The 24,632-nt window shown below is 26.7% G+C and overlaps 1 protein-coding gene across 1 annotated transcript in view; it reads left to right on the top strand.

The window, feature by feature from the left end:
- The window catches only part of LOC101237477 (E3 ubiquitin-protein ligase UBR4), a 126,183-nt gene extending 107,283 nt beyond the window's left edge, over window positions 1-18,900 (top strand). The window contains exons 67-99 of the mRNA XM_065790452.1: window positions 2,046-2,130; window positions 2,581-2,702; window positions 2,876-3,106; window positions 3,789-3,832; window positions 4,038-4,179; window positions 6,359-6,440; window positions 6,728-6,824; window positions 6,902-6,978; window positions 7,560-7,608; window positions 7,716-7,782; window positions 8,058-8,211; window positions 8,382-8,597; window positions 9,028-9,109; window positions 9,187-9,460; window positions 9,965-10,030; window positions 10,150-10,268; window positions 10,426-10,498; window positions 10,934-11,037; window positions 12,502-12,613; window positions 13,555-13,686; window positions 13,951-14,040; window positions 14,281-14,409; window positions 14,699-14,770; window positions 14,870-14,931; window positions 15,521-15,611; window positions 15,720-15,754; window positions 16,234-16,428; window positions 16,657-16,741; window positions 16,936-17,075; window positions 17,627-17,717; window positions 17,805-17,894; window positions 17,979-18,045; window positions 18,635-18,900. Coding sequence (XP_065646524.1) covers window positions 2,046-2,130; window positions 2,581-2,702; window positions 2,876-3,106; window positions 3,789-3,832; window positions 4,038-4,179; window positions 6,359-6,440; window positions 6,728-6,824; window positions 6,902-6,978; window positions 7,560-7,608; window positions 7,716-7,782; window positions 8,058-8,211; window positions 8,382-8,597; window positions 9,028-9,109; window positions 9,187-9,460; window positions 9,965-10,030; window positions 10,150-10,268; window positions 10,426-10,498; window positions 10,934-11,037; window positions 12,502-12,613; window positions 13,555-13,686; window positions 13,951-14,040; window positions 14,281-14,409; window positions 14,699-14,770; window positions 14,870-14,931; window positions 15,521-15,611; window positions 15,720-15,754; window positions 16,234-16,428; window positions 16,657-16,741; window positions 16,936-17,075; window positions 17,627-17,717; window positions 17,805-17,894; window positions 17,979-18,045; window positions 18,635-18,735 — 3,576 coding nt within the window. The 3' untranslated portion in view covers window positions 18,736-18,900. The remainder of the gene's footprint in view (window positions 1-2,045; window positions 2,131-2,580; window positions 2,703-2,875; window positions 3,107-3,788; window positions 3,833-4,037; window positions 4,180-6,358; window positions 6,441-6,727; window positions 6,825-6,901; window positions 6,979-7,559; window positions 7,609-7,715; window positions 7,783-8,057; window positions 8,212-8,381; window positions 8,598-9,027; window positions 9,110-9,186; window positions 9,461-9,964; window positions 10,031-10,149; window positions 10,269-10,425; window positions 10,499-10,933; window positions 11,038-12,501; window positions 12,614-13,554; window positions 13,687-13,950; window positions 14,041-14,280; window positions 14,410-14,698; window positions 14,771-14,869; window positions 14,932-15,520; window positions 15,612-15,719; window positions 15,755-16,233; window positions 16,429-16,656; window positions 16,742-16,935; window positions 17,076-17,626; window positions 17,718-17,804; window positions 17,895-17,978; window positions 18,046-18,634) is intronic.
- Window positions 18,901-24,632: the final 5,732 nt, after the last annotated feature.

Below are 24,632 nucleotides of genomic sequence, written 5' to 3'. Positions count from 1 at the left end.
CAGAAAACAAATACATCCAGCCCCTCCAGCTGAAAATGCTCTCCACATCATTACAGCAGCAGGATGCTTTACAGTAGGCATAACAAATTTAAACCTTTCCCCAGTTTTTCTCCTTAACCTAATTTTCCCACTGTCATCCCTAATGCAGATTCTGGTCTCGTCTGTGAATAACACATTTCTCCAAAAGTCTGCATTCTTCCCCATAAACTTCTTTGCAAAAGCCAGTCCTAGCTTCCGGTGTCTGTCAGTTAGCAGGGACTTTCTGGGGGCTATCATGACATCAATCCTATGCTGATTAAATTCTCACAGATAGTTTAGGTGGTTGCATTGATTCTCCTGTTCCGAAGTTCCTGTTGTAAGCATTTGCTTAACTTTGTGGGAGATCTTTGTACCATAAGCTCCAACACTCGCAAATCTTGTTTTGACAAGATTTTCTCCCGCAGCTTCTCCTGGAGGAATCCAATGAGCCATTTTCTTTGTATTTCTAAAACAGAATTCAAAGCAGAAAATAATTAAACACTTTCATTCTGCTAGCATCTACCAAAGTTTTTAAAAATGTCAAAATGTTTCCCCACCCCACCACCCCAAAATTTTCATGTATACGTACCTTTATAATTGATCCAACAGCACCATGAGAAATCCCCAACATTGATGATATCTGTCTGTATGAGTACCCTATACCATACTGCTTCACAACTGCTAATTTCAAATCATTAGATATATCTTCCCTGCATCTAGGAGGTATAATAATCTACTAATAATCGAAAAATTTCTAAAAACAATGAAAATGTAATGTTAAACAACAACAATAAAAATAAAAAACCATAAGAATACTCAACAAAACTAAACAGCACATACGGACCAAATGTAATTTCACTTATTACAAAGAAAGAACAAAAAAATTTCTATAATATGCATTGTAAAATATCACACATAGCTGCTATTCCCAGTTAGGGATTTTACACAAACTTTACTATAGATAACATTTAAAAAATATTTTTTACCACAACAAAAATTTTTACCAATTTTTTAAAAATTAAGGTAACAGTATACATAAACAATGCAAGAACACGTAACGTGATTGTTTTGGTTGAGTTTTTTTTGGCACGAAGTGATGAGAAACAAAATTTTTTGTAGTGTCCACAATTTTTCTGACAGTAGTGTAAATGCTTGATTTTATTGCAGCCAATGTTGTTGAGCAAAAGAGTGGTTTCAACATTCCGCACTCAGATAGTGCTATCCGAACGAGAATTTTTTTTGGACGAACATTATCTGGATATTTGTCTTTGTCATCTGTGTAATATCCAATGTTTCCAGGTATTTCATCGCCGCCGAAACAAAAGTATTTTTCGTCAGCTAAAATTAAAACACTCTGTTCTTTATAGAGGTGATTTACAAGTTTTCGACTTCTTTTTTAGTGCCTTTAGACACTGTCCATCATTGTATTTGGGTGTTTTTTCACATTTGCAGTTCCTAATGTTCATTTTAGCCAATTGTGTACAAATTGTCTTTTGATCGACATTGAATTTACATGCAAGTTTTCTTTAACTTATACCTTTTCGATTGTTGGTCAACGTGCGAAGTTTTGCTTTATTTTCTCGAGTCCACGATGATGGGCATCCAGAATTTTTTGTAACTTTTTAACACTGTCCTGTAAAGTGTCGATTGATATAGTTATATGCTGTTTTGTGAACGATTCCTTCTTTAACAAAATAATTAGCAGCTTCAGCTTTGGTAGCTTTTTGATTTTTTACAAAATAATTTTTAACATTATTTTGAAGAACCGCTCTTTCTTTGCCATTTAAAATTTTTTTTGAATAATTTTTTTTTTTTTGAATAAAACTAGAATATTTAAAAATACAAATTTGAATTTAAATTTTGAATTTGAATTTGAATGCTAAAATATAATATTATGGATTTCAAACAAAACCAAGTTAACTTTTGTGTAACTAATTTCTCCTCACCCATTATGGATCTTAAGCTTAAAAAAGTACATACATAGGTTCATTTACACACACCTTTAATTTTGAGCTTGTTGTTTTTAGAACATTTCATTGAGTAGCGAACTTTCTCTCTTAAGACAATCTGTTGCAAGTAATGATTTTTTATGGGAACAAAGATTATCATGTGGTAAGTTTGAAGTGTTTTTATATTTATTACATTATATAACTTAATCTTGACATCTTCCTTTAATGCAATCTATCGGTCATTGAAGCATGTTTTCCTCATGTCTAGAGATTTATGAAAAGTAGTTATTGTCAATTTGCATAAAAATAATTTTAAAATGTTCTTAAAAAATTGTTTTCTCAAAAGCTTATAATCTTCAAAATATTTTATTGTAAAATTTACAAAAATTGTAAAAAAGTTGAAAGATATATACATCAAATAATAATAGTAATAGTATTTAAGAAATTAGTAACAAGCAACAGATGTTACATAAAAGTTATTTAATAATTTATAGTTATTATTTGAATTAGTTACATAATTATTAATTAGTAATAAATTAAATATTAAAAGTATAACGTTGACAAACAAATTAATTTTTTTGTGAATTCAATGTTTTTTTATTTGCTTATTTAGTGTTTATGTTGCTTCTTGATTCATTAAAAAATCCAAGCACAGAGGTCCGTGAATCCATTACTCTTCCATGTTTAGAAATTATTAATAGCTGTGTAAAACCAAAACTTCCTTCAAACAAAAAGGTAAATCATTTAAAAAAAAAAAAGATATTTGAGAAAGTAGTTTAGTATATCAAAATCTTACAAGTAAAAAGCAAATCAGTCAAAAGTAATCATAGATCTAAGTACAAAGTTGAAAATGAGATCTTTAACAGAGGAGAGCTTATATTTATGAGTAATTGTTTTATTTAAATTAGGTTATTCGAATCAACAAACCTAACCAAATGGTACCAATTATTGATTTTGAAAAATGGTTAAGAGGTGATTATACTTACTTAACTTGGAAAGAAAGTAAATCAGTTGGTTCAAATGAACAAGAACAACATTTTGAAAAAAAACATACTGGATGGTTAAAGCAGCTGCTTTTTGCATCATCGTCTAGAGCAACAAGACAAACTATTTGTAGTATTCTTGAACAGATAACTTTAGTAAGTTGTTTTATGTTAGTTATCTTTATGCATTTTTTTTAATAATAAATTTTTGTATATGATAGTACCCAGTCTGTTTAATACTGATTGACAAAGTTATGTCAATGTAGATTGACAGTCATCTCAATGTCAATTGACAGTCATGTCAATGTCCATTGACAGTTGTTGTCAATGTTGGTTGATGGCCATGTCAATATTGTTATGTCAATTGATGTTTATAACAGTAGCATTTAGTTATTGAACTAATTTTACTAGTGCTGGTTTACCTTGCTAATCTTAGAGATACCTAGTAATTTTGGAGGTGCTTGATAATTTTTGAAGGTGCCTCGCACCAAGATACAGACAAAGAGGTGTCAGTTACCTATAAACCTGTTCAGTGTACTGAGTACCCAGTTAATTCAATTTACTGGATAAACCCGGCAAACATATATAAATTATAGGGTTCCCATCATCTTCCAGAATTGTTAAGCGTATGCAAAATGTACCTAGCTCCTTCAGGGGTAGTCAGGCACCTCCAAAAATTAGCAAGCAACTTCGAAAACTACCAGGCACCTAGCACATAAAAAAATTGCTAGGAATCTGGCACATCTCTGTTAATAATAGGTCAGTATAAAATTGTTAAACTGTTTTAATAATATTATTTTTTACATTACATTTAGTTAATAATTTTTTTTTTCCATAGCAATCTAGTCAAAGAAAAGAAATCCTTCTTCAATTACTTATGAGGTGTTTTAAAAATTCTTTTACTTGACATTATTTACCTAATTTTGAGCAAACTATACTTTGATGTAATTTATTTATAATAATTTAAAAAATTGTTATTATTGTTATTAAAACTAATAAAAAGTACAATGGTATTAACAATATATTATAATAATAATATTAAAAGTAATTTTACTAAAATAACATTTTAAATTTTTAATTTATCAAGTTACCTAAGCGAGTTGAGGTTAGCTGGAGAAAATTCAAGTGAGTATTTGGCTCTTTTGAAAAAAATACTAAGTGGATCAGGATATAAAGTATATATGTCTAACTCAGGAATCATGGATAAGTTATGTCAACTTATAGTTCAGGTATATAATTCTTTATATGTAGATATATTTATGTATCTTCAAGACATTTATCAATTATATTATCTTCAGAGTAACATATATAATTATAAATAAATGAAAATTGCATACTTAAATTCGAAAGTAAAAACTTAAAATCAGAAATAAATATTAGGAAAAAAGGTGAAATATTTTGCATTTTATAGGGTAATATATTTTATTAGGTAAAATGTTTTGTATTTAAAAAAGGTAATTATTAGAAATCTTGTAGTTTCATATCATTGCACTATCTTGTTTCAATAATCTTTTCATTACTATCCTTGTTATTTTTCCCAGAGCTATTCTTAAATATTTACAAGTTTAATGGTTATTTATAAGTCTAATTGTTTTCTTTGAGTTCACTATCTTTTTTCTAAAGAATTTGGTCAAGAGCATGGTTTTATAGCCAATAAATAAGAAATGTAATTTCTAATTTATTAATTTATGTTGATAAATGGTTTTTGTTATTTATTTATTTCTTTTTACATAATCTTGTTAACTCTTTTGTTCTGTTAATCTTGTATTCGTTTTTGTTATTTTTGTATGAATTCTTTTCTTTCTTTGATAGATACTTAAAGGTAGTTAGTCAATTGTAAATTTACAAAATTAAAACCATGTTTCAACAGTAAGCAAACTAATTAAGTGATGAAAAAAGGCAACAACAAAAAAAAAAACATAATTATGTTTGAAAATGTAAAAAAATTTAAAATCATTTAAATTCAAAACTGTTATTGTTACTATAAACAGTAAAATTCATACTTTGAAATTCATGCTTTGTTCTAAATTGTCTAAAGTAAAATCAAACTAACAGACATTAACACTGCTTGACACTGAATGTATCAGTTTCACTTGACACTGATACATTCAGTGTCAAGTAAAGTAAAGTTTGAATTTTACTATTTATAGTAACAATAACAGTTTTGAATTTAAATGATTTTAAATTTTTTTACAATTTCAAACATAATTATGTTCTTTTTTTTGTTTTTGCCTTTTTTCATCACTTGATTAGTTTGCTTACTGTTGAAATATGGTTTTAATTTTGTAAATTTAATATGATGTGAAATTCAAATATATAATTCTAATCATCATGAAGGTTATTACAATTGAGGTTATAATTGAGATTCAATATTAAAAGCATTTTAATTATGAGCTGAAATATGTATGCTTGAAAGGTTTTTACTAAATAAAAGTCAGACAGCTCAAATTCTTTGAAACAAGATTATAAAAATGTAAAAATAAAGTTCTGGAAAGTCTTGGAAAATTCTAGAAAGCTCCAGAAAGTTTTAGATACTTCTAGTGTGTATAGAGGCTCTACAAAATTCTAGATTTTAAGAAGTTTCTTTTAATTTGTTCAACATATTTTTTATTTAGTTTTTATTTAGTTTTTTTCATTGTTAATTTTTTTTTGAAAAACTTTATCTCAGTACTCTAAAAGTTAAAGTAAAAAGCACTTTGAAATTCCTTTATATGGATACATACTTACATACATACATACATGCATGCATGCATGCATACATACATACACATATACATACACACATATATATGCATACATACATACATACATACATACATACATACATACATACATACATACATACATACATACATACATACATACATACATACATACACACATACATACACACATATATATGCATACATACATACATACATACATACATACATACATACATACATACATACATACATACATACATACATACATACATACATGCACACATATATATGCATACATACATACATACATACACACACTAGCTAAAAAGGTGTCACATATTGGAAATACTTATGTTTTATATTGTGTATTTAACTCGAAGGAAACTATAGAATATTATAACACAATTTTACAGAAAAATAACTTTAGTTTTTTTTTTTAAATGTGAAAAAATGTTAGTTTTTTAAAGTTTAGTTTTTATTTATATATATATATATATATATATATATATATATATATATATATATATATATATATATATATATATATATATATATATATATATATATATATATATATATATATGTATATATATATATATATATATATATATATATATATATATATATATATATATATATATATATATATATATATATATAAACACATAATTAATACATAAATAAACTCCTTTTCATACTTCAGGAAGTAGAACATCTTGCAAGTTTGGAGCGTACAACTCTGAATGTAGATCTTACTCAGGGATACTCTCTTTTTGCTTTAGCTGGTAATGGCTTTTTCTTTTTGCTTTACCTGGTAATGGCTTATTTTAAAAGATTATTTTCAATGATTACAATTTTAATTTTTTCATGATTAATATTGTTTTATTCCTTATATCTTCTACTTTTTATTATTTTTTTCTTTCTTATGTTAATGTATTTTATATTTTTAAACATATTTTAATTTATTTTTGACTTGATTGTTCAAATTAAAAATTATGCTAATTATGATTCTTACATTTTTGTTGCAATTTAATTTTAAGTTTAATTTTTGTTATAATTTATTTGTATACAGAACTATTTAAATCGTTTTTGGAAGATGCTGAAGTTAAAAATGTTTGTCAACAAAAATATGTTGCAGATGTGTTGCAGTGTTATTTATCATTAAGAAAGTAAAGATTTTTTTTTTTTTTTAATTTTTTTTTTTTTGTATATTTATTTTTATATTTAAAATTTTTTTTTTTTTTAGATTAGTTGTTCAACGCACAAAACTTGTTGATCAAACCCAAGACATTTTGTTAGCTCTATTGGAACAGTTAAATTCAGGTAAGCAAAGACTTTTATTTTTTTTTAAACAAATTTTAATTGATGCTAAACTTCAATCTCTCTTGCTTATGCAAGTATTGCAACCATATATTGCAACCATTTATTTTTTGCTGGTTTTAGTTATTTTCAAACAAAAGTGTTTTTATACAAGAACAAAACTAAAAACATTCAAAAAACCCATAGGACAAAAAAATAAATAGTAAAGTACCTTATGTACAGGGATTATCCTTTACCAGATATTTCCGGAATTCCAGATATTTTTTTTAACTTTAAGTTTTTCTGGGTATCCCAAACATTTTCTATACATACAAGTTTAGGTATAACTTTTTTAATATATATGTGTTTTTTAAGCTTTTTTACTGATCACTCATAGAAAAATAAAGAAAAGTTTGAAAAAAATTGGAAACAATCTCAGCTAAAAGCAAAATTAAAATGAAAATAAGGGAAAAAATATTTCAGATTTTTTAAAGATATTTTACCCAAGCAAATTTCCGGATTTTTAAACCTGGATGATCTGTGTATATAACAATCCTTACTTATTTATACTTACTTGTTTTAGAGGCAATCTTTACTTATTTTAGGTACAGAGGATAAATTTTTCATGAAAACATGCATAGATGCTCTCAAAAGGTCTCTTTTGTTTACCTTTTTATTTCATTTTTAAAATTTTTTTTGTCATTCAGTTTTAATATCTTTTTTATCCTTATTTTTTATTATTTCTTTAAATTACTTTTTAGATGTCCAATTAATGACATTCGAACACCAATATTTATCTTTGAGCAACTGTGTAATACTATTTACAAGGTTTGTTTTTTTAAAATGAAAAATTATGTTGATAATTTTTAAAAACTAGTTTCAAAAGAAAATTATATTTAAAATTGGCTTACTATGTAAACCCATGATCTTTAACCTTGATCTTTAACCTTGGCATGTATTTTTTTTTTGTTATTATTCACTTAGCCTAGGGTATATATATTTTTGGCTTGCTCTGTTAGGTAAAGAGTATATAATTTTTTAAATTAATTTTTTGGAAATTCAAAAAACTTTTTTTTCTTCCTTTTTTTTCTGGCTTATTCTAGCCTGAAATTGAAAGCACCGAGTTTTTCATGAACCTTGAAAAAGATCCACAACAAGAAGACTTTTTACAGGGGCGCATGCATGGAAACCCATACAGTTCAAATCAGCCTGGACTTGGTCCACTAATGAGAGATATAAAAAATACTATATGTACAGGTATTAAGTTAAGTTTAAAGCCAACTACTTGAAATTTAAATAAAATGAACTACTTGACAGTAAAGAAAACTTTTTTATCGTCAAGTAGTTTTTTATATTGTCTATTATATTGTATTAATTTTAAACGTTATCAATAATTTATTTTATTTTGTTTATTATTTGTATTTTAGAATGCGAGTTGGTTGCTTTATTAGAAGACGATACAGGCATGGAGCTTCTTGTAAACAACAAAATTATTAGTTTAGACTTACCTGTTTTACAAGTTTATAAAAAAGTATGGTGTTCTAGAGATGATCACAAAGATCCAATGAGAATTGTTTACAGAATGCGTGGTCTTCTCGGAGATGCCACAGAAGATATTATTGAAAATCTCTCCAAAGAAAAAGGTTTTTTTTTTTAAATAAGTTTTAATGCCCATGGTTCCATACTTTAGTGGTTTGGACATTTAGATGAAAAAAATACAATTTTTTTATTTAAATGTGACATTGTGAAAGAGTTAAAGACGTTTTTTACTACTGAATGCCTTTCCTATCTTTAACTGGATTTGCAGATCAGGAGTATTTTTAATGTGGTACTACCACTAAAAAGATCACTATCAAAAGCTTACAAGGTCACCTTACCTTCGGTATGGTCACCTTATTCTTGGTATGGTCACCTTACTCTTGGTATGGTCACCTTACTCTTGGTATGGTCACCTTACTCTTGGTATGGTCACCTTACCCTTGTTGGAAAAAGAAAAATTGGAAAGATTTCAAATCTCTTTTTTAATTTAATTGTATTGCATTTGAATTTATGTAAAAAAAAATTATATTTTAGCGGATAATGTTGATGAAGAGTCACAGTACCAACGTGCTTCTATAATCGCAGAAATTAGTGGCTTAGAAAATATTTTTAAAAGGTTGATTGTTTTTAAACATCTACTCAGTATTTACTTTGAAATTGTTGAAAAACATGTAAACTTTTCTTTTTTTTTAGGTTATCTTATGTTCGTGACCTTTCAAGAGCGCAACATTTAGTTGCAATTATTCTAAAGTTGCTTGAATATTGTATTAAAGTTAAAGTAAACAGACAATACATTATACAACCTTCTTTATGTGGCATGAAAATTTTACTATCAACTTTAAATCATGCACTCAGGCTTGAGAGAGATTATGGGAGTAAAAGTGGCGGAGCAATGCTTGCCGAGCGTGTTTTAAAGATCATGGAAGTAGTACTACATGAAGCAACTATACAAGGAGATCTTCAACAGGTGAAAATTTTTTTATTTTATTTTAAAAATTATCCTCATAGATATTACTAAACATAAAAGAATATTTTACTAAATATAAAGAATATGTTAACTAAATGTTAAGAATAAACATTCTTTCATTTAAAAAAACATTTAAAAAAAATTGGTTTGATGTTATCTAAACAAACTTAAAAAAAAAATCAAAAATAGGCTTTTTTTTAGTCACAAAAAATGTGTTTTGTTCAAAAGCTCATTCTTGATTCAACTCGATTGCTTTAAAATATAGTTATTACATAACAAATAAAAAAGTAGTATATAATTGCAAACATATTGCAAACATATTGTTTGCAATTGAGTTTTAAAGTTAAAATTACTGTTGTTAAAGATTCTTTAAAGTTTTACAATTTTTTAACATTTTTTAACATATTTTGTAAAAAGTAAAAAGTTAGGTAAGTTACATTTTATTAAACATAATTTTATGTTTATTATGTTTTTTTTTACTCTTGAAATAATTGTGTTTTTAAGATTGACTTGCCTGATGAAGAATCTCAACTGGAGCTTTTATTGAATCACATTACAAGTCCATATGTGGTATAAATTTTGAAAGAATCTTTTGTAAATTATTTAATAAAAATTTTTTTTAAATTTTATTAAATAATTTACGTATTATTTAAAAAAAAATTTTAAAAAACTAATTTTTTACCTAATAGAGATCAAATGCTAATGTTTTACAAGCAATGATGAAATTGACACCATTCTTAACGTTTGGTAATGAAGAATCCATGCTCTCTTTAATTGAGCATTTCCTTCCGTATCTAGATTTTGACAAGTAAGTCTTGTTAAACCACATGTTTTATGTTAAACCACATGTTTTATGTTAAACCACATAATTTATGTTATGTTAAACCACATGTTTTATAGTCAAATTATTTATTCTAGTTAATCAGTTTATTAAATTTGTTTCTTGTTTTATGTTACTTGTTTAGGTTTGATAATGAAAAATCAGCTGACAGCATTTTACAACTTGATTGTTTATGTATGATTGCTGAGGGAATTTCTGTAAGTTTATGTATAATTGCTGAGGGAATATCTGTAAGTTTATTTATGTGTGATTGCTGAGGGAATTTCTGTAAGTTTATGTATGATTGCTGAGGGAATTTCTGTAAGTTTATTTATGTATGATTGCTGAGGGAATTTCTCTAAGTTTATTTATGTATGATTGCTAAAGAAATTTTTGTAAGTTTATTTATGGTTGCTATAAAAATTTTAATAAGAATTAAAAATTAGAATTAGAGAAAATGTTTGTTGGCAATTTGTTTTTCTGTGCAGAGTTAAGCAGTTGTTCGTTTGAGGTTTGTGTTTCAGAGTTAAAGAGTCGAGAGAAGTTTGAAAAACAACTAAAAAAAATTTTATCATTTTACTACGATAAAAATTTTGCAATTTTGTATAGAATGCCAAAAAAAAAGCCTATATTTGCTTATGTACACATTTTAGAAAAGTGACACTGGATCAAAATTAAAAGATTTAATGATCAGAGAAGGAATAGTTATAAAAGCACTAGACTATCTGCAAAATCATACACCACCACAATCCTTCAGGTAATTACACTATTTTATAAAAGGTTTTGTTTACAATAAAATTTTTGTGACAAAGAAATCAAGTTTATTCAATTTTTTTTTTAGTTTTTTATATTATTATAATTAATTTTTATTTAATTATAATTAGAAGAAACTAATTAAACCTCCCAGCTTAGGTCCTAGACCTCTCCAGCTTAGTTCTAAGACTAAAGTTAAGTTCTAACTAAGTCATACATTAATGACCCTTTTGTTTTATTTTTTTAGATAATATTAAAAACAAATTTTTGTTCTTGTGCTTTTGTGATCACATTTCCGTTGCAAAAAAAAATATCAGAAAAAAACTTCTTTTATTTCTGACATTTCGGTTTTATTATTAGAAGTTTTATAAAAAAAATTTTATAAATAATAATAAAATAATAATTTATAAAGCATAATTGTTTTTATTTTAATATAATAATACAATAGAAAGCTGTAGTAGTTCAAAAACTATAAGTGAAATTAATTACTATTAATTTCACTTTGACAGCATATGCATTGTGTAGTTATTCTAGGTAAATAAATTAAATTATAAATTACAAATCATATAGCTCTAGATATTTATCAATGCGAGTTTTGAATAAGTTCAAGCCTTCACTTTTGATAATAAAATCTGGTAGTTTGTTCCACATTGATGAGACTATATTAGTTGAGAATTGATAATATTAATGACAAATATTGCAGTTTTTAACTATTTCTCTTCTGATTTTGAAGTTATGGCCCCTTGTGTTAAGCTGATACGAGGCAAAAATATTACAATCTAGTTCTGCAATATTTATTTTTTTAAATTGTACATTTTTACTTTGTTTTCGAATCTTGGCTATCCATTTAGTGGCATTTGTTAAACTTTTTCAAGTGCTGTATTATCACTTTAAAATATGGGTACCATGCTTGTATTGCAAATTCAAGATGGGGTCTTATAAATATTACATATAGTATCTTAAACACTTTTTTGTTGATGTAATGAAATATTTTTTGGTAAATCTATAAAATAATATTAGAGAAATTACCGATCCTTGGAGAACACCACTTGTTATCATTTCCAGTTTGATGCTTTATTGCCTTGTATTACTCTTTAAGTAGTAGTAGTAGTAGTAGCAGCAGCAGCAGCAGCAGAGAAGTACTAGTAGAAGTACTAGTAGAAGTACCAGTAGAAGCAACTCAATTTTTTAATTTTAATTATTTCAAGCTGATAACATATTATAGAAATTGTTTCAGAAAATTTTGTTTCAGAAAGCATTTTTAATCAATTTGTGATGTTATAAAAGAATTTATCAAAAAGTTGTGCTTTTAAACAAAACATTATGAACCATGAAAACATTCATAAACCATAGCAATTTTTTATAGTTTAATAAAAACCATAATAAATCAATTTCTTTTTAATTTTATTGTAAAAGAATAGTTAATAAAGTAATTGATTCATATAATTTTTCTAAACAATTGTATTAGAGCATCTGGTATCTTGGATAGTGCAAAATGGAAAGAGTTTATTGCAAAGCCATCTTTACCATACATACTACGTTTGCTAACTGGTCTTCTTCATAACCATCAAAATACACAAGTAAATTTTAGTTTTTGAATAGTTTTTAAAAGAATTTTATTTTATTAATTGTTATTTTAAATATTCTGCATACTTGATTTATGTTACATATGTAAATAATATATATATATATATATATATATATATATATATATATAGTATATATATATATATATATATATATATATATATAAACAAATATATATATATATATATATATATATATATATATATATACACAAATATATATATATATATATACATAAATATCTATATATATATATACACAAATATATATATATATATACATAAATATCTATATATATACATACATACATACATACATACATACATACATACATACATACATACATACATACATACATGCAACCCTCAGAATTAGGAAAAATGAGGTCAGCTATAATTTGCCGACCTCAATCTTTTTAGAGGCTTGCAAAAAAAAGTTGATACAATGGTCTTACCATAAAACATAGAAATGAGGTCAGCAATTTTTTGCCAACCTTAAACACTTTTAGGTCGGCATTGCCGAATGCTGACCCTTATTCTGATCAGGCCTGTATATATATGTGTGTGTGTGTGTGTGTCAAAAGTTAACTTTTTATTAATTTTGAATATAATCGTGAGCAGTGTTTTACTTATTTGTTTAAAAAAATACCTTTCGAAAAAAAAATTTGTTTAATTAATGTGTTATGAGAGAGCTTCTCCATATATTATTATATTTTAATCACATTTCTAATTGGGTGTTATAGAGTTTAGAAAACTGTATTAAAAAAAATAATAATAAACAAACAGGTTGTTATGTCTTAGGAGCTTAAATAAAACTATTCTGAAAAGTAAATTTTTGTTTTTCTCATTTTGAAAAAAATGTTACCTAGATTTCAATATCTTCCAACAAAAAGTAAATTTTCACTTTTTCTTATTTTTGAAAAATTATTGTTTAGATTTTAATATCCACAAACGAAAATGTTGCTGTTATTCATCACTTAGAGCAAATCTCCTCAGAAGAGATGGTTGGTTCGTTAGCTGAAAATTTATTGGAAGCTTTATGTCTTTTTCCAGAAGGAAAAATAAAGGTATCAATTACTTTTTTATATAATTAGTCTTACAATCAGTTTAAATTTTAAAAGTTTATTTTATTATAAAGAACCAATCCAGGCTTTGTTATGAGTAAAATATGTGTTTTCATTTTTTTTTAAATATTTTTATCTAAAAAACACAAATATCACAGATAAAATATCTGTCGTATTCAACATCATATTATGTCTTGTTGTCATTACTTATCTCAATATTACACTCCTTAAATTTAACTTCTTAATTCTTAATTCTTTTCAAATTAGGTAGCAGAAATTCGAAATAAAACTAGAGACGAAAAGAAAGCCTTAGCTATGGCTATGAGACAAAAGCAACTTGATTCTCTAGGCATGACTGTAAGTATTCTTTATTTGCCTTTTTAAAATTGATGAAAAAGTTTTTTTTTGTTGATTGGTTATATAAAACTGTTAAAAAATTGGTTTTGATTGGTTACATAAAATATAATGATTAAAATGATTGCTTACACAATTGCAAAGTGGTAAATGTGGTAAAATGAATTAATTGTATACATTATTACACTTTTTAGTAGTAATTTTTAAATGAAATATGCGTAGTAAAAAATTAAATTTATCAAGGTTACTGGGAGTGGTCAAATCAAGACTATGTCTCCATCTTCTCAAGAAATGGCTCAGCTCCTTGAAGAGCAAGATCAAAGAGTAGTTTGTTCAATCTGCAGGGAAGGATACAAATTTTATCCAAATAAGGTATTATTAAGTTTTTTTAACTTAATATTAAGAAATTGTTAAATTTTTTAGTATTAAGTTAAAAAAAGAAATATTGAATTTGTGTGCTTTAGGTACTTGGTGCCTGCACTTTTTTATTATTTATTTAACCACATAAAAAAATTTTAATTTTGCTTTAGGTACTTGGTGTCTACACTTTTTTATCATTTATTTAACCACATAAAGAATTTTTAATTTTGCTTTAGGTACTTGGTGTCTACACTTTTTTATCATTTATTTAACCACATAAAGAATTTTTAATTTGCTTTAGGTACTTGGTGTCTACACTTTTACTTCTCGATGTATATTAGATGATTATGAAAATAAGACAAAGAAGACACAAGTAAACATTTTTTTCAATATTAACACACAAATTTAGACATTCTTGGCATGTTTGTGCTTTAATAATAATGTTAAGCAATTTAATTTGTTTATTTTCTAGGGTTATTCAACAGTCTCTCATTTTAATATTATTCATTTCGACTGTCATATTGAAGCTGTACGGTATGTCTTTTATTCCTGGTATTTTATTTTGGCAGTTTTTATGTTGTTGTTAATTGTTTTACTGTTACTTCGATGTCGTCTCTTAAGTTTCTTAACTGTTGCTTAGATATTTTAAATGTTACTTCAATGTTGTCTTATTGTAGCTTCATTTTTTTTTTTTTTTTTTTTGATGCTGTTGCTTTATTGTTTCTTTTGTGTTGATTCCTTGATAGCTGCATGATTTTTGCTTTAATATTGTTTCCTCAAAGTTGTTGTTTTTTTGTTTCTTGAAAGTTGTTTTCTTTAAGTTTTTTGCTTTATTATCTTCATTGTCATTTAATTTCTTATTTGTTTATATTTATATATTTATATATATATATATATATATATATATATATATATATATATATATATATATATATATATATATATATATATATATATATATATATAAATATATATATTATTTTTTGTTATTATAATAACTCCCTAATGCAATATGTCCCTTATGTCTCTAACTTATTCAGTTTCTTACTTATTTTAAACAACCTCTGTCTACTTCATAAAATGTTGTTGATTTTTCTGTTTTTAGTTAACTTAATTTGTTTAGACATGCACGATCACGTGATGAGTGGGAGAGTGCTGCACTTCAAAATGCAAACACTAAATGTAATGGGCTTTTACCATTGTGGGGACCAGAGGTATTGAGTTCTTTTGAATTTTTTTTTTTTTTCGTTGAAAAAAAAAATAAAAAAAATGAACATTTAATGTTACTTTAACTTCTACTTTTACATAAACTTTATTTTTAGGTATCAGAATCAGCTTATGCATCATGTCTTGCACGGTTTGTTTTCTCATACATTATTATTTATTGTTGTTATTATTATTATCATTATTATTATTACTAGTAATAATATTGTTGTTATTGTTATTATTATTGTTATATATTATTATAGTTGATAGATTATATGTATATATATATATATATATATATATATATATATATATATATATATATATATATATATATATATATATATATATATATATATGTATGTATATATTATAAATTAATAAAAACACTTATCTAAATATCTTCTACAGCCTGTTTCACCTTCGCCAGGTTCATCAGAAAGCTTCCTGATGAACCTGCTGAAGGTGAAACAGGCTGTAGAAGATATTTAGATAAGTATTTAGACTATTTTATTTTGGTTCTTTTCTTAAGAACATTGAGCACTCTATTTGTAGAATAAACTTACATATAATGTATTATAATTATTTGTTAAACTTATAAGTTGTAATTATTCTTGCTAATATTTCAAGACATAACAACTACATACAAGAATGTACTGGTCTACGTGAACCAACTTTTCATTCAAATGTTCATGATATTCGTTTAATGCTACTAAAGTTTGCTCATCAAAAGTCATTTAGCCATGATGCAGGTGGTGGTGGAAAGCATAGTAATATGTACTTGATACCGTACATGGTGAATTTAGCTCTCTATGTTGTCAACTCGTAAGTTTTTTTTTTTTTTTTTCCATAAAAATAAAATATATAAAAATAAATAATCTATTTTAAGTTGTTATTATGTAAATAATAATTTGTATGAATTATTTAGTATATAATATTTAGAACAATACGGCTTTATGCAGATTTCTAAAATGTCATAAGTAATTGTGTAATTGTTTGTAATATAAGCTTCCGTACTTTTTGGTTCTTATTATAATTTACTGTTATTTGTAGCACCCATCAACGATCAAATGAAGAGCAATGGTTAAATTCATTTCTTGATGCATCTATTGATAATTGGGTTGGATCGTGTTATGAGGTAGTTGAACTTTTTTTATTTTGTTTTTTAGCTTGTAATTTTATTTTAAATTAATAAGCCAATGTTTTGCAATAGTTTTTATTTTAAACCAGCTGGTGTTTAATTGTTTGTTTGTTTTTGTAAGTTAAAACAAGGTTTGGTTGTAATTTTTTTTTGTTTAAACAGACCAATATTTGATAGTAATTTTATTTTAGTTGAACGGACCGATGTTTGCATGCGTTCTTAGTTTATTTATTATGACGCTTGATTCTTGGAAGAGTAAAAGAATTATATTTTTGAAACGGTTATTAGTGCTAGCTCATGCTAGAGATTTATCCAACATACATACAAATAAGTAAGTATAATTTTTTTTTTTTTTAACTATGCAAAGTTATGTATCAAAAAAAAAATTAAATTGTATTCTATTTAATAATTATTTTTATTATTATTATAAACTTTTAAAAAAAATAAATTTATTTTATAAGTTTATTGCATTATTATTAAAACAATAACAAACAGTTATTGCTAACATTTGCCAATATTATTAGTAAGTTTTAACTTTAATATTCGAACCATAACAAAAAATGATTGGTAAAAAAACCTTTCTGTGTTAGCAATATAAGCATATTAAAAGCGTGATTCTGAATTGATTAATTGATTGATTTGAATGAATTGAATGATTAATTCCCATTTTTATCTTTTATCTTTTTATTGATGTCAGGCCAAAAGTACACCTCTTAGATAAAACTTACATAAATAAAGTATAAGCTTTATATTTATATTAAAACATTAGCTTTTATAGTTACTTAATTCTTTTGAAAATGTCTAGTATTTTATTTACTATATTCAGTTGCTATAAAATTACAATGATTACAAATTTATTTTATGTGTTTTTGCTTACCTTAGGTTGATGTGTATTGAACCCAGTGCATTTTCAGTTTACAAGCCATTTCTTGTTTTTTTCTCTTTAATTGATAGGCTGCATAATTTGTGTAAGGTAACTAAAATTAAATATATATTCTGAAACATTTTTTTTTTTTAATATTTCATTAGCTGAACGTTATAAAATTTTACTTTAATTTAGTCTAAGATATCAATAACAGATGATTGGTCACAGGCAATGTCGTCATACCTGAGAAACAATGATGAGCAAATATTGAAAGAGTGTGACAATGTGTGTAATTTTTCATTTTTTGTCATGCTAAAGTGTATTTTAAGTAAAGCGTTTTATTTTATCCTTGTTTTTAATAATTGCTAGATCATAAAGTTCTACGAAGAAGACATTCTGTTATGTGAATCGTTTGGCGAATATTGTGATGTTGCAGGTAAATATTAAATGATATAAATAACAGATAATGTAATGAAAGTTACATCTTGCATTAAAAAAAATAAAGATTTTATTGACCAAGTAGCTTTGTATTGACCAAGGCCTCACTATTGAAGTTGAAATTTTATGTATTTTAAAGCCTCGCGTAACAACTTTTTTCGAAAGTTGTATTTTACGAATGTTGTATTTTTGAAAGCGGTTGTTTTGCTTTATTATGACAGAATATTAGTGCCTGCTTTATTCGTACAGAACCTGTCTAGATAGTAGAGAGCCTGTCTAGACACTAGAGTGCCTGAGCAAAATTTTGCTTGCTCATCAGAAAAAGTTCTCAAAATTAAAACTTTTTTAAATTATTATATAAAATATTATAACAAAAATTAATTGATTGTTATTATTCATGAGAAGCATAAATATAAAACACAACATGAGAGTCATGCATGTTCTGTTTTTTTCAATATGTTGATTTTGTTGGGACATATTGCATTAGGGAGTTATTTTGTTAGTCATTTATGTTGATTTCGATTTCTTTTTCTGTTAATTTATTTTTTTGTTGATTTATTTCAAGCCTTTTTAATTTATATTTAAAGGTTTATTATCGGAAATGGTTGTACCCCCTGATCAATTCATCCGAGATTTGTTAGTACAGTTTTTGCCTGTTGAAGAAAAGACAAATGTTGTTTATTGTTGATAATGTTTGAAACTGTTTATTCAAAGATACTATTAGAAACTTTTACAAGGATTTTATTGGAAACTAATAAAAAGATGTTATTTGTAACTGCGGGGGTATTATCAAAAATTTAAGACAACTATAAGTTACTTAATAAAAGTATAATAAATTGAGAAACAATAAAAAGTCGTGTTGTTGTTTGTTTTTTTTTTTAAAAATTATCCTTGGTTTTAGTATTTGTAATTCTTGTTTTGGATTTGTTGCATTTTGTTGTATTGTATTTTGTTGCGTTGTATTTGTTGTATTGTATGTTTGATTCGATGTTAATTAAATTTTCTTAAAATCTAAATTCTAAAAAGATTTATTAAATGTTTTTAAATTTCTAAAATACATTAATAGTAATGATATCACCTTAAAGTTATTTGGCTTTGGCTCAAAATGGCAGCTTTGCGTTCTAGCAATGGGAGTTTTTGAAATATGATTAGAGAGCGGTAATCGAGGTGAAATACTCAGCTAAAAATGGATTGAATAGTTTTTTAACAGAGATGGAAGAATACAGAATATAGATTTCATGAATATTTGGTGATTCGATATTTGGCCACTTTTTTTACTATTTGGTATTCAGCTGAATATTGGAAACTATTCGGCCGAATACCAGATTGTCACAAAAAAAAACGCAAAAAAAACAGTTAACTATTTTTCTATTATAACAAATAATTAGCTGATATTTTATTTGATACTTAATTGATAAGTAAAAGTTATATTTGATCTATAGGTGGTAAGTTATGATAAAAACCTTTTCGACATTTTCATGTGTGCATATTTTCTGTAGAGATTGCTTCAGTCGTTTTTATTTACATATCTGTTTCTTACGATGTGGAGATGAATCATCGCCCAGTAATATTTCATCGGTGTCAAGCAGTCTTTCACTGAAAAGAATTAACCTTTAACTGAAAAAGATTAGTGTGTGTCACACATCACAAATTTTCTCAGAGCATTTAAACTTTTTTTTTTTTGGTTTATGTGTTTTAACTAACTCAAGGTAATTAGTTTTCAGAACATACATCAATAAAATACGCAACTGTATAATTGACAATCTCATTAAAGTTAAACCATGTTTAAGCTTCAGGCTGTAATGAAAAGTTTTATTTTTAATAAGCTTAGAGTTCTTTGTGCTATATCTACCTATAGCAATTTCTGAGTTTACCTCAGAAAAGCAAGACATACCTGAGCTGATAATTTTTGTAAACTTTTTGAATGGTTTCAAGAGTATGATACTTTTATATATTACTATAGTTAAAACCATTTGAAGTAACATTCAACAAATAATGCGTGCTGTGACGTGACCTAGTTAAAAATAAAACAAAAACGCCCACAGCGTAGTTAATATATGCACTTTTATAAAGCCGGTTGAAACCCTCAAAATAACTAAGTGGCGCGGAATATTTGGCAGACAAAAATTTTCACTGCTTCGACCAAACATCTTGCCAAATTTTTGGTATTTGGTTTTTAAAAAAATCTCTGTTTCGTAGACTCTCTTGTTTTTAACTACTGTTTATCAAAAAGTAATCACCACAAAAATTACGATCAAAGTAGGTATAAATATCAAAGTTTTAGTCTAAAACGTTTACACGGTTCTACAACCTGTTTGAATCTTGTTTTTGAATGTTGTTTCCCGTTTAGCTATAAGTTAATTACGTTTATACGTTTTTTTTTTCTAATCAAAAATTTATTAAAAGCCTCCAGGATTTTACTTCTTTGTTTGCTCATTATTTGTCCTGATTTACATCTATTATCTAGAAGTTATTTCAAAGTAATTAATGCTTATTTCAATGTAAATTATGCTATTTTCTTATAATCATATTGTAGTTTCTGGAAAATTAAAAACTCTAATAATTTGTTTCTAAGGTCGGCTATTAGTATTTTTTTCAAAATTACTAAAGAAAAGAAAAGAAAGACTTAATCAACTGCTGTAACTCAACTAGAAAGCTTTAATCAATGGTTTATAGTTAATAAATTATCATTAAATTGTAAAAAACAAGTTTTACTCTCTTCCATAAAATAAGACAATCTTCCATAAAATAAGACAATTAATCTTCCGTTAAAATCAATAAAAATAAAACTAATCGGGTAAATTATACAAAGTTTTTGGGAGCAATATTTGATGCGAATCTATCAAGAAAGAAACCATATTAGTCTTATTAAAATAAAAATATCTTCTGTTATTAGTGCATTAAATAAATCTAGGGTCTTTCTTGATTATAAATCGCACAAAATACTTTATTTCAGTCTTGCTCATTGTCATCTTTCCTACGCTAATATAATTTACGCCAAACACACAAAAAAACTAGAATAATAAGATTACAGAGCTTCCAAAACCACGTAAAGTAATTAACTATTTAAAGAGATTAGAAAACCTTTCCCCTGTAATGAAATACATGAATATCCTAGATATATCAAAAACTAATATGGTTCAAACACTTATATTTATATATAAATATTAAAATAACTTGTTGCCAAAAGTATTTTCTGATATATTTACACCGGTTTTTCTCAAAAATACAATATTAACTATATATATTTGACATGCTGCAGCATGTTTATTTAACGTGGTTTGACTAAAGATTTTAATATTTATATTGCAACGGAGTTTTTAATTTCTTCACAAAAAATAGTGGTTTTAAACTGGCTTTAAACGTAATTGTTAAAGGGGCTCTATGAAAAGGTTGTGTTGACACCTGTCAATCGTATCTTTTTTGAGTCCCTGTCTGTTTTTATATATTCTTTGTGTAACGTAAAAATTTCATTGTAATTTTACTATTTTTGTATTTAAACAGAGAAATATATATTATACTTACTGAAAATGCAGATTAATAATAGTACCATTTTGAACATGGAAAGTCCCATTGTTTTGCTTTTGGGTGTGCATTGTTGAAGCCATAAAAGGAGCTCTTACAACTTTGCACTACCTATAAATTATTCAAGTTTTGTTATTATTTTAAAACAAAAATACCTAAAAATATTAAACAAAAAAAATTATCATTACCACTAAATAGTTTTGATTTTTACATATATTCGTTGTCTTTGAAGTAATTCTTCCTCGATTGAATTTTACCTATTGCAAAATTCTCCAGGTCTTCTTGTTCCTTGTGAAACTAACTTTAATTAGGTTTTATTTTCGGATCTTAGAGTTAATGGCCATTATTTTTTGATTCGCATAGACTGCTTGACCAGTCCTAAGTGAGGTATATGCTTACATATCAATTCATCTATTTGTTATGAAAAAAGATTTGAATTGTCTGGCTAATTTTTTGAGTGTTTAGTACTTTACTCAATATTTTTCAATATAATCTTCTTTCTTGTTCTTTTCAAGACTGCAATTTTTCAATGTTGTTTCTGATTAAATTTACCGAGCCCTTTGTTATTATTCTAAAGTCAATATTTTTGTTACTAGTTACATTAATTCTCATCACACTAAATGGCTTGGCTCTTTTACAATAGCTCTTTTACAAGTCTTCGTAAAACTGCAGCAGTAGTGGTAGAAACTAAAAGTCTAAAACTTAAAATGTTGTAGCGGTATAGTGGTAGAACGCTCGCTTCATAAGTGAGAAGTTCCGAGTTCAATCCCTACCACACCTTTGAGAGTACCGCGCTTAACTTGTTTTTTCGTGCAGGTTCGTGTTTTGGAGTTAAAGAGTTGAGAAAGGGTTGTAATTACAAAAGGTAGCCTCCTCGGTTGTGTAGTGACCTTCTTAGAAAGTTCATGTAGAAATTTGGTTCTACCATCTTGCTCCTTGATGTTTGGTTTACAGTTTTAACAAGTTTCTTTTATCCGTTATTTGATAGGCCTGTATTTAATTGTACATTTACAAGGGCTAAAGTGGTCAATTTTGGAGCGCTTGCTGGCGGCTGAGCACTACTTTGACCTAAAACCAAAAGATACATATTTTATAGTTACAATAAACTTTGTTTATAAATAAACCCATTCAAGTACGCACCCTGCACATGGTGTGATGTCAAATCCAAGTGTCTTGGCAAATCTGGAAACTTGCGAATACTGGGCTCAATAAATTCAAGCCTCGAGTCTTTTCAGCAATCTGGCAGGGTTGTTTCTAATGCAAAGCTGTTCGGCAATATCATTCGAAAGCCAATCATCTGCGGGCCTGTCAGTGTTCTGATTTTGGAAATCATCCCACCGATGGAATTGCATCTCCTCATAGGAGTTGTCAACCATCTTTTCAAGATCCTTAAAACTGCTTAGATAGAAGCTATTAAGTGGCTCTCCATATTCAACTGAGCCCATATCATGGAGGCCAATTTAAGGGAAATGAATGCAGGAAACTTCTTACAAATGTGAAGGTGCTGCCGCAACTTGCTGGTACAAACATGGTTCCCTTGTGGCCCTATAGTGAACAAACTGTTGAAACTTCTCATCAAGATTTTATCAACATTGGTCAAGGTGAAAGCGAAACAATAATTATCCATAGTACAAAGAAAGATTGTTGCGCTGCATAATTCATCTAAACAGTAAGCATCTTTAAAGAACTGCTAAAAAAATTTTACTCAATTTGAACATTCAAATTAAATTTTTTTCCGCGGACAAAATTAAAAGATTTCAAAATTTGCATCACAGGGTACCTTGATGTGTACGCTATCTTTCCGTATAAGTGGCGCTCTTGGGTCAGCTAGGTAGGCATTATCAGTATCCGTGCTAACCGTGTTTAAACAAGGCGAAATGAGCACCTAGGACAATGTACGCAGTGAACGCATTAAAGAGGCTGTTACCGACAAAAACATCAAAAAGCTGGGAAAATTTTAAATTACCGCAAAATTTCGGATTACCGTAAAGTGAAGTTGATTTAGATATCTGAGAATCTATAGAATCAAAAAGATGTATTGGACGTATTATAAATAAATATTTGGGTATGCGAAAGCTCTATGCAAAATGGCTGCCAGACGAGCTCACAGTTGACCAAAAATAACATTGAACAAATGAACCTGAATTTTAGCGTTAACATGTGACAATAGAGCTGCATTTTATCCTTGCGAAGTGGAAAATAGTTTACCTGAAGTTTCTAAACAATTTTTCTCACTTTTTTTTGCTTGTAATGACCGTAAGCATTGTGAGACCTTTTGACAGCCATTGCAATTAGCTGATATGAAATTTCTGGACGGCATGCATATTTATGGACTGAAATGTATAAATTGATTCATTCTGTAAAACTTAACTAAATTAAAAATAAAGCTTTAAAGAATGAATTGGTCGATGCATTCCAGTCATTCCAAATTATTTAATTAAATCTAATTACAAATATTAGTTTTCTTTCGAAGTCTATCAAAGTTTTCCGTTTTGAGATTTTAAACCGTACTAGTGTAAGTCATTTCTTCATTTTTTCTGATTCTTTTGTACTAACCCTTACGCTTTGTATTTAAATTTTCATAAATAAAATCATAACAAAATACAATAGATTAACTTTAAATATTAGCTTAAATATTGAAAGCTGCTTCCGTTTTCCGTCTGAAGTATTTTCTCACAATAATAAACATATTCCGCTATAATTTATCTAATTATGATAAGTAACTTCAAATTATGATAAATAATTTCAAAAATTATTTATTAAAACTGGAGGTTTATTCGGTAGTCAAACTTTACACATCAAAATAATTTATTTTTCATGTAAACAATTGCATCCAATTAAGGTGACGAATAAAGCAAATATATGTCGGCACCCTACATGTTTTGGTTGACAAATTGAAATTATTATGCCGATGAGAAATTAAATTATCATAATATTTGCTTTGTAATGTTTTTATCGTAGGAAATGCAAATGAATAGAGTCACTGTGTATCACGTAAGCCGCCCTTTCCATCATAGAGATAATTTAATATACCCGCTAGGATTTTTCGTTCTCCGCTTG

The sequence above is a fragment of the Hydra vulgaris genome, chromosome 02 (assembly GCF_038396675.1).
Source record: "Hydra vulgaris chromosome 02, alternate assembly HydraT2T_AEP".
NCBI classification, from domain to species: Eukaryota; Metazoa; Cnidaria; class Hydrozoa; order Anthoathecata; family Hydridae; genus Hydra; species Hydra vulgaris.
The sequence above is the reverse complement of the archived record's forward strand: the minus strand, read 5'-3'. Positions and strand labels throughout refer to the sequence as shown.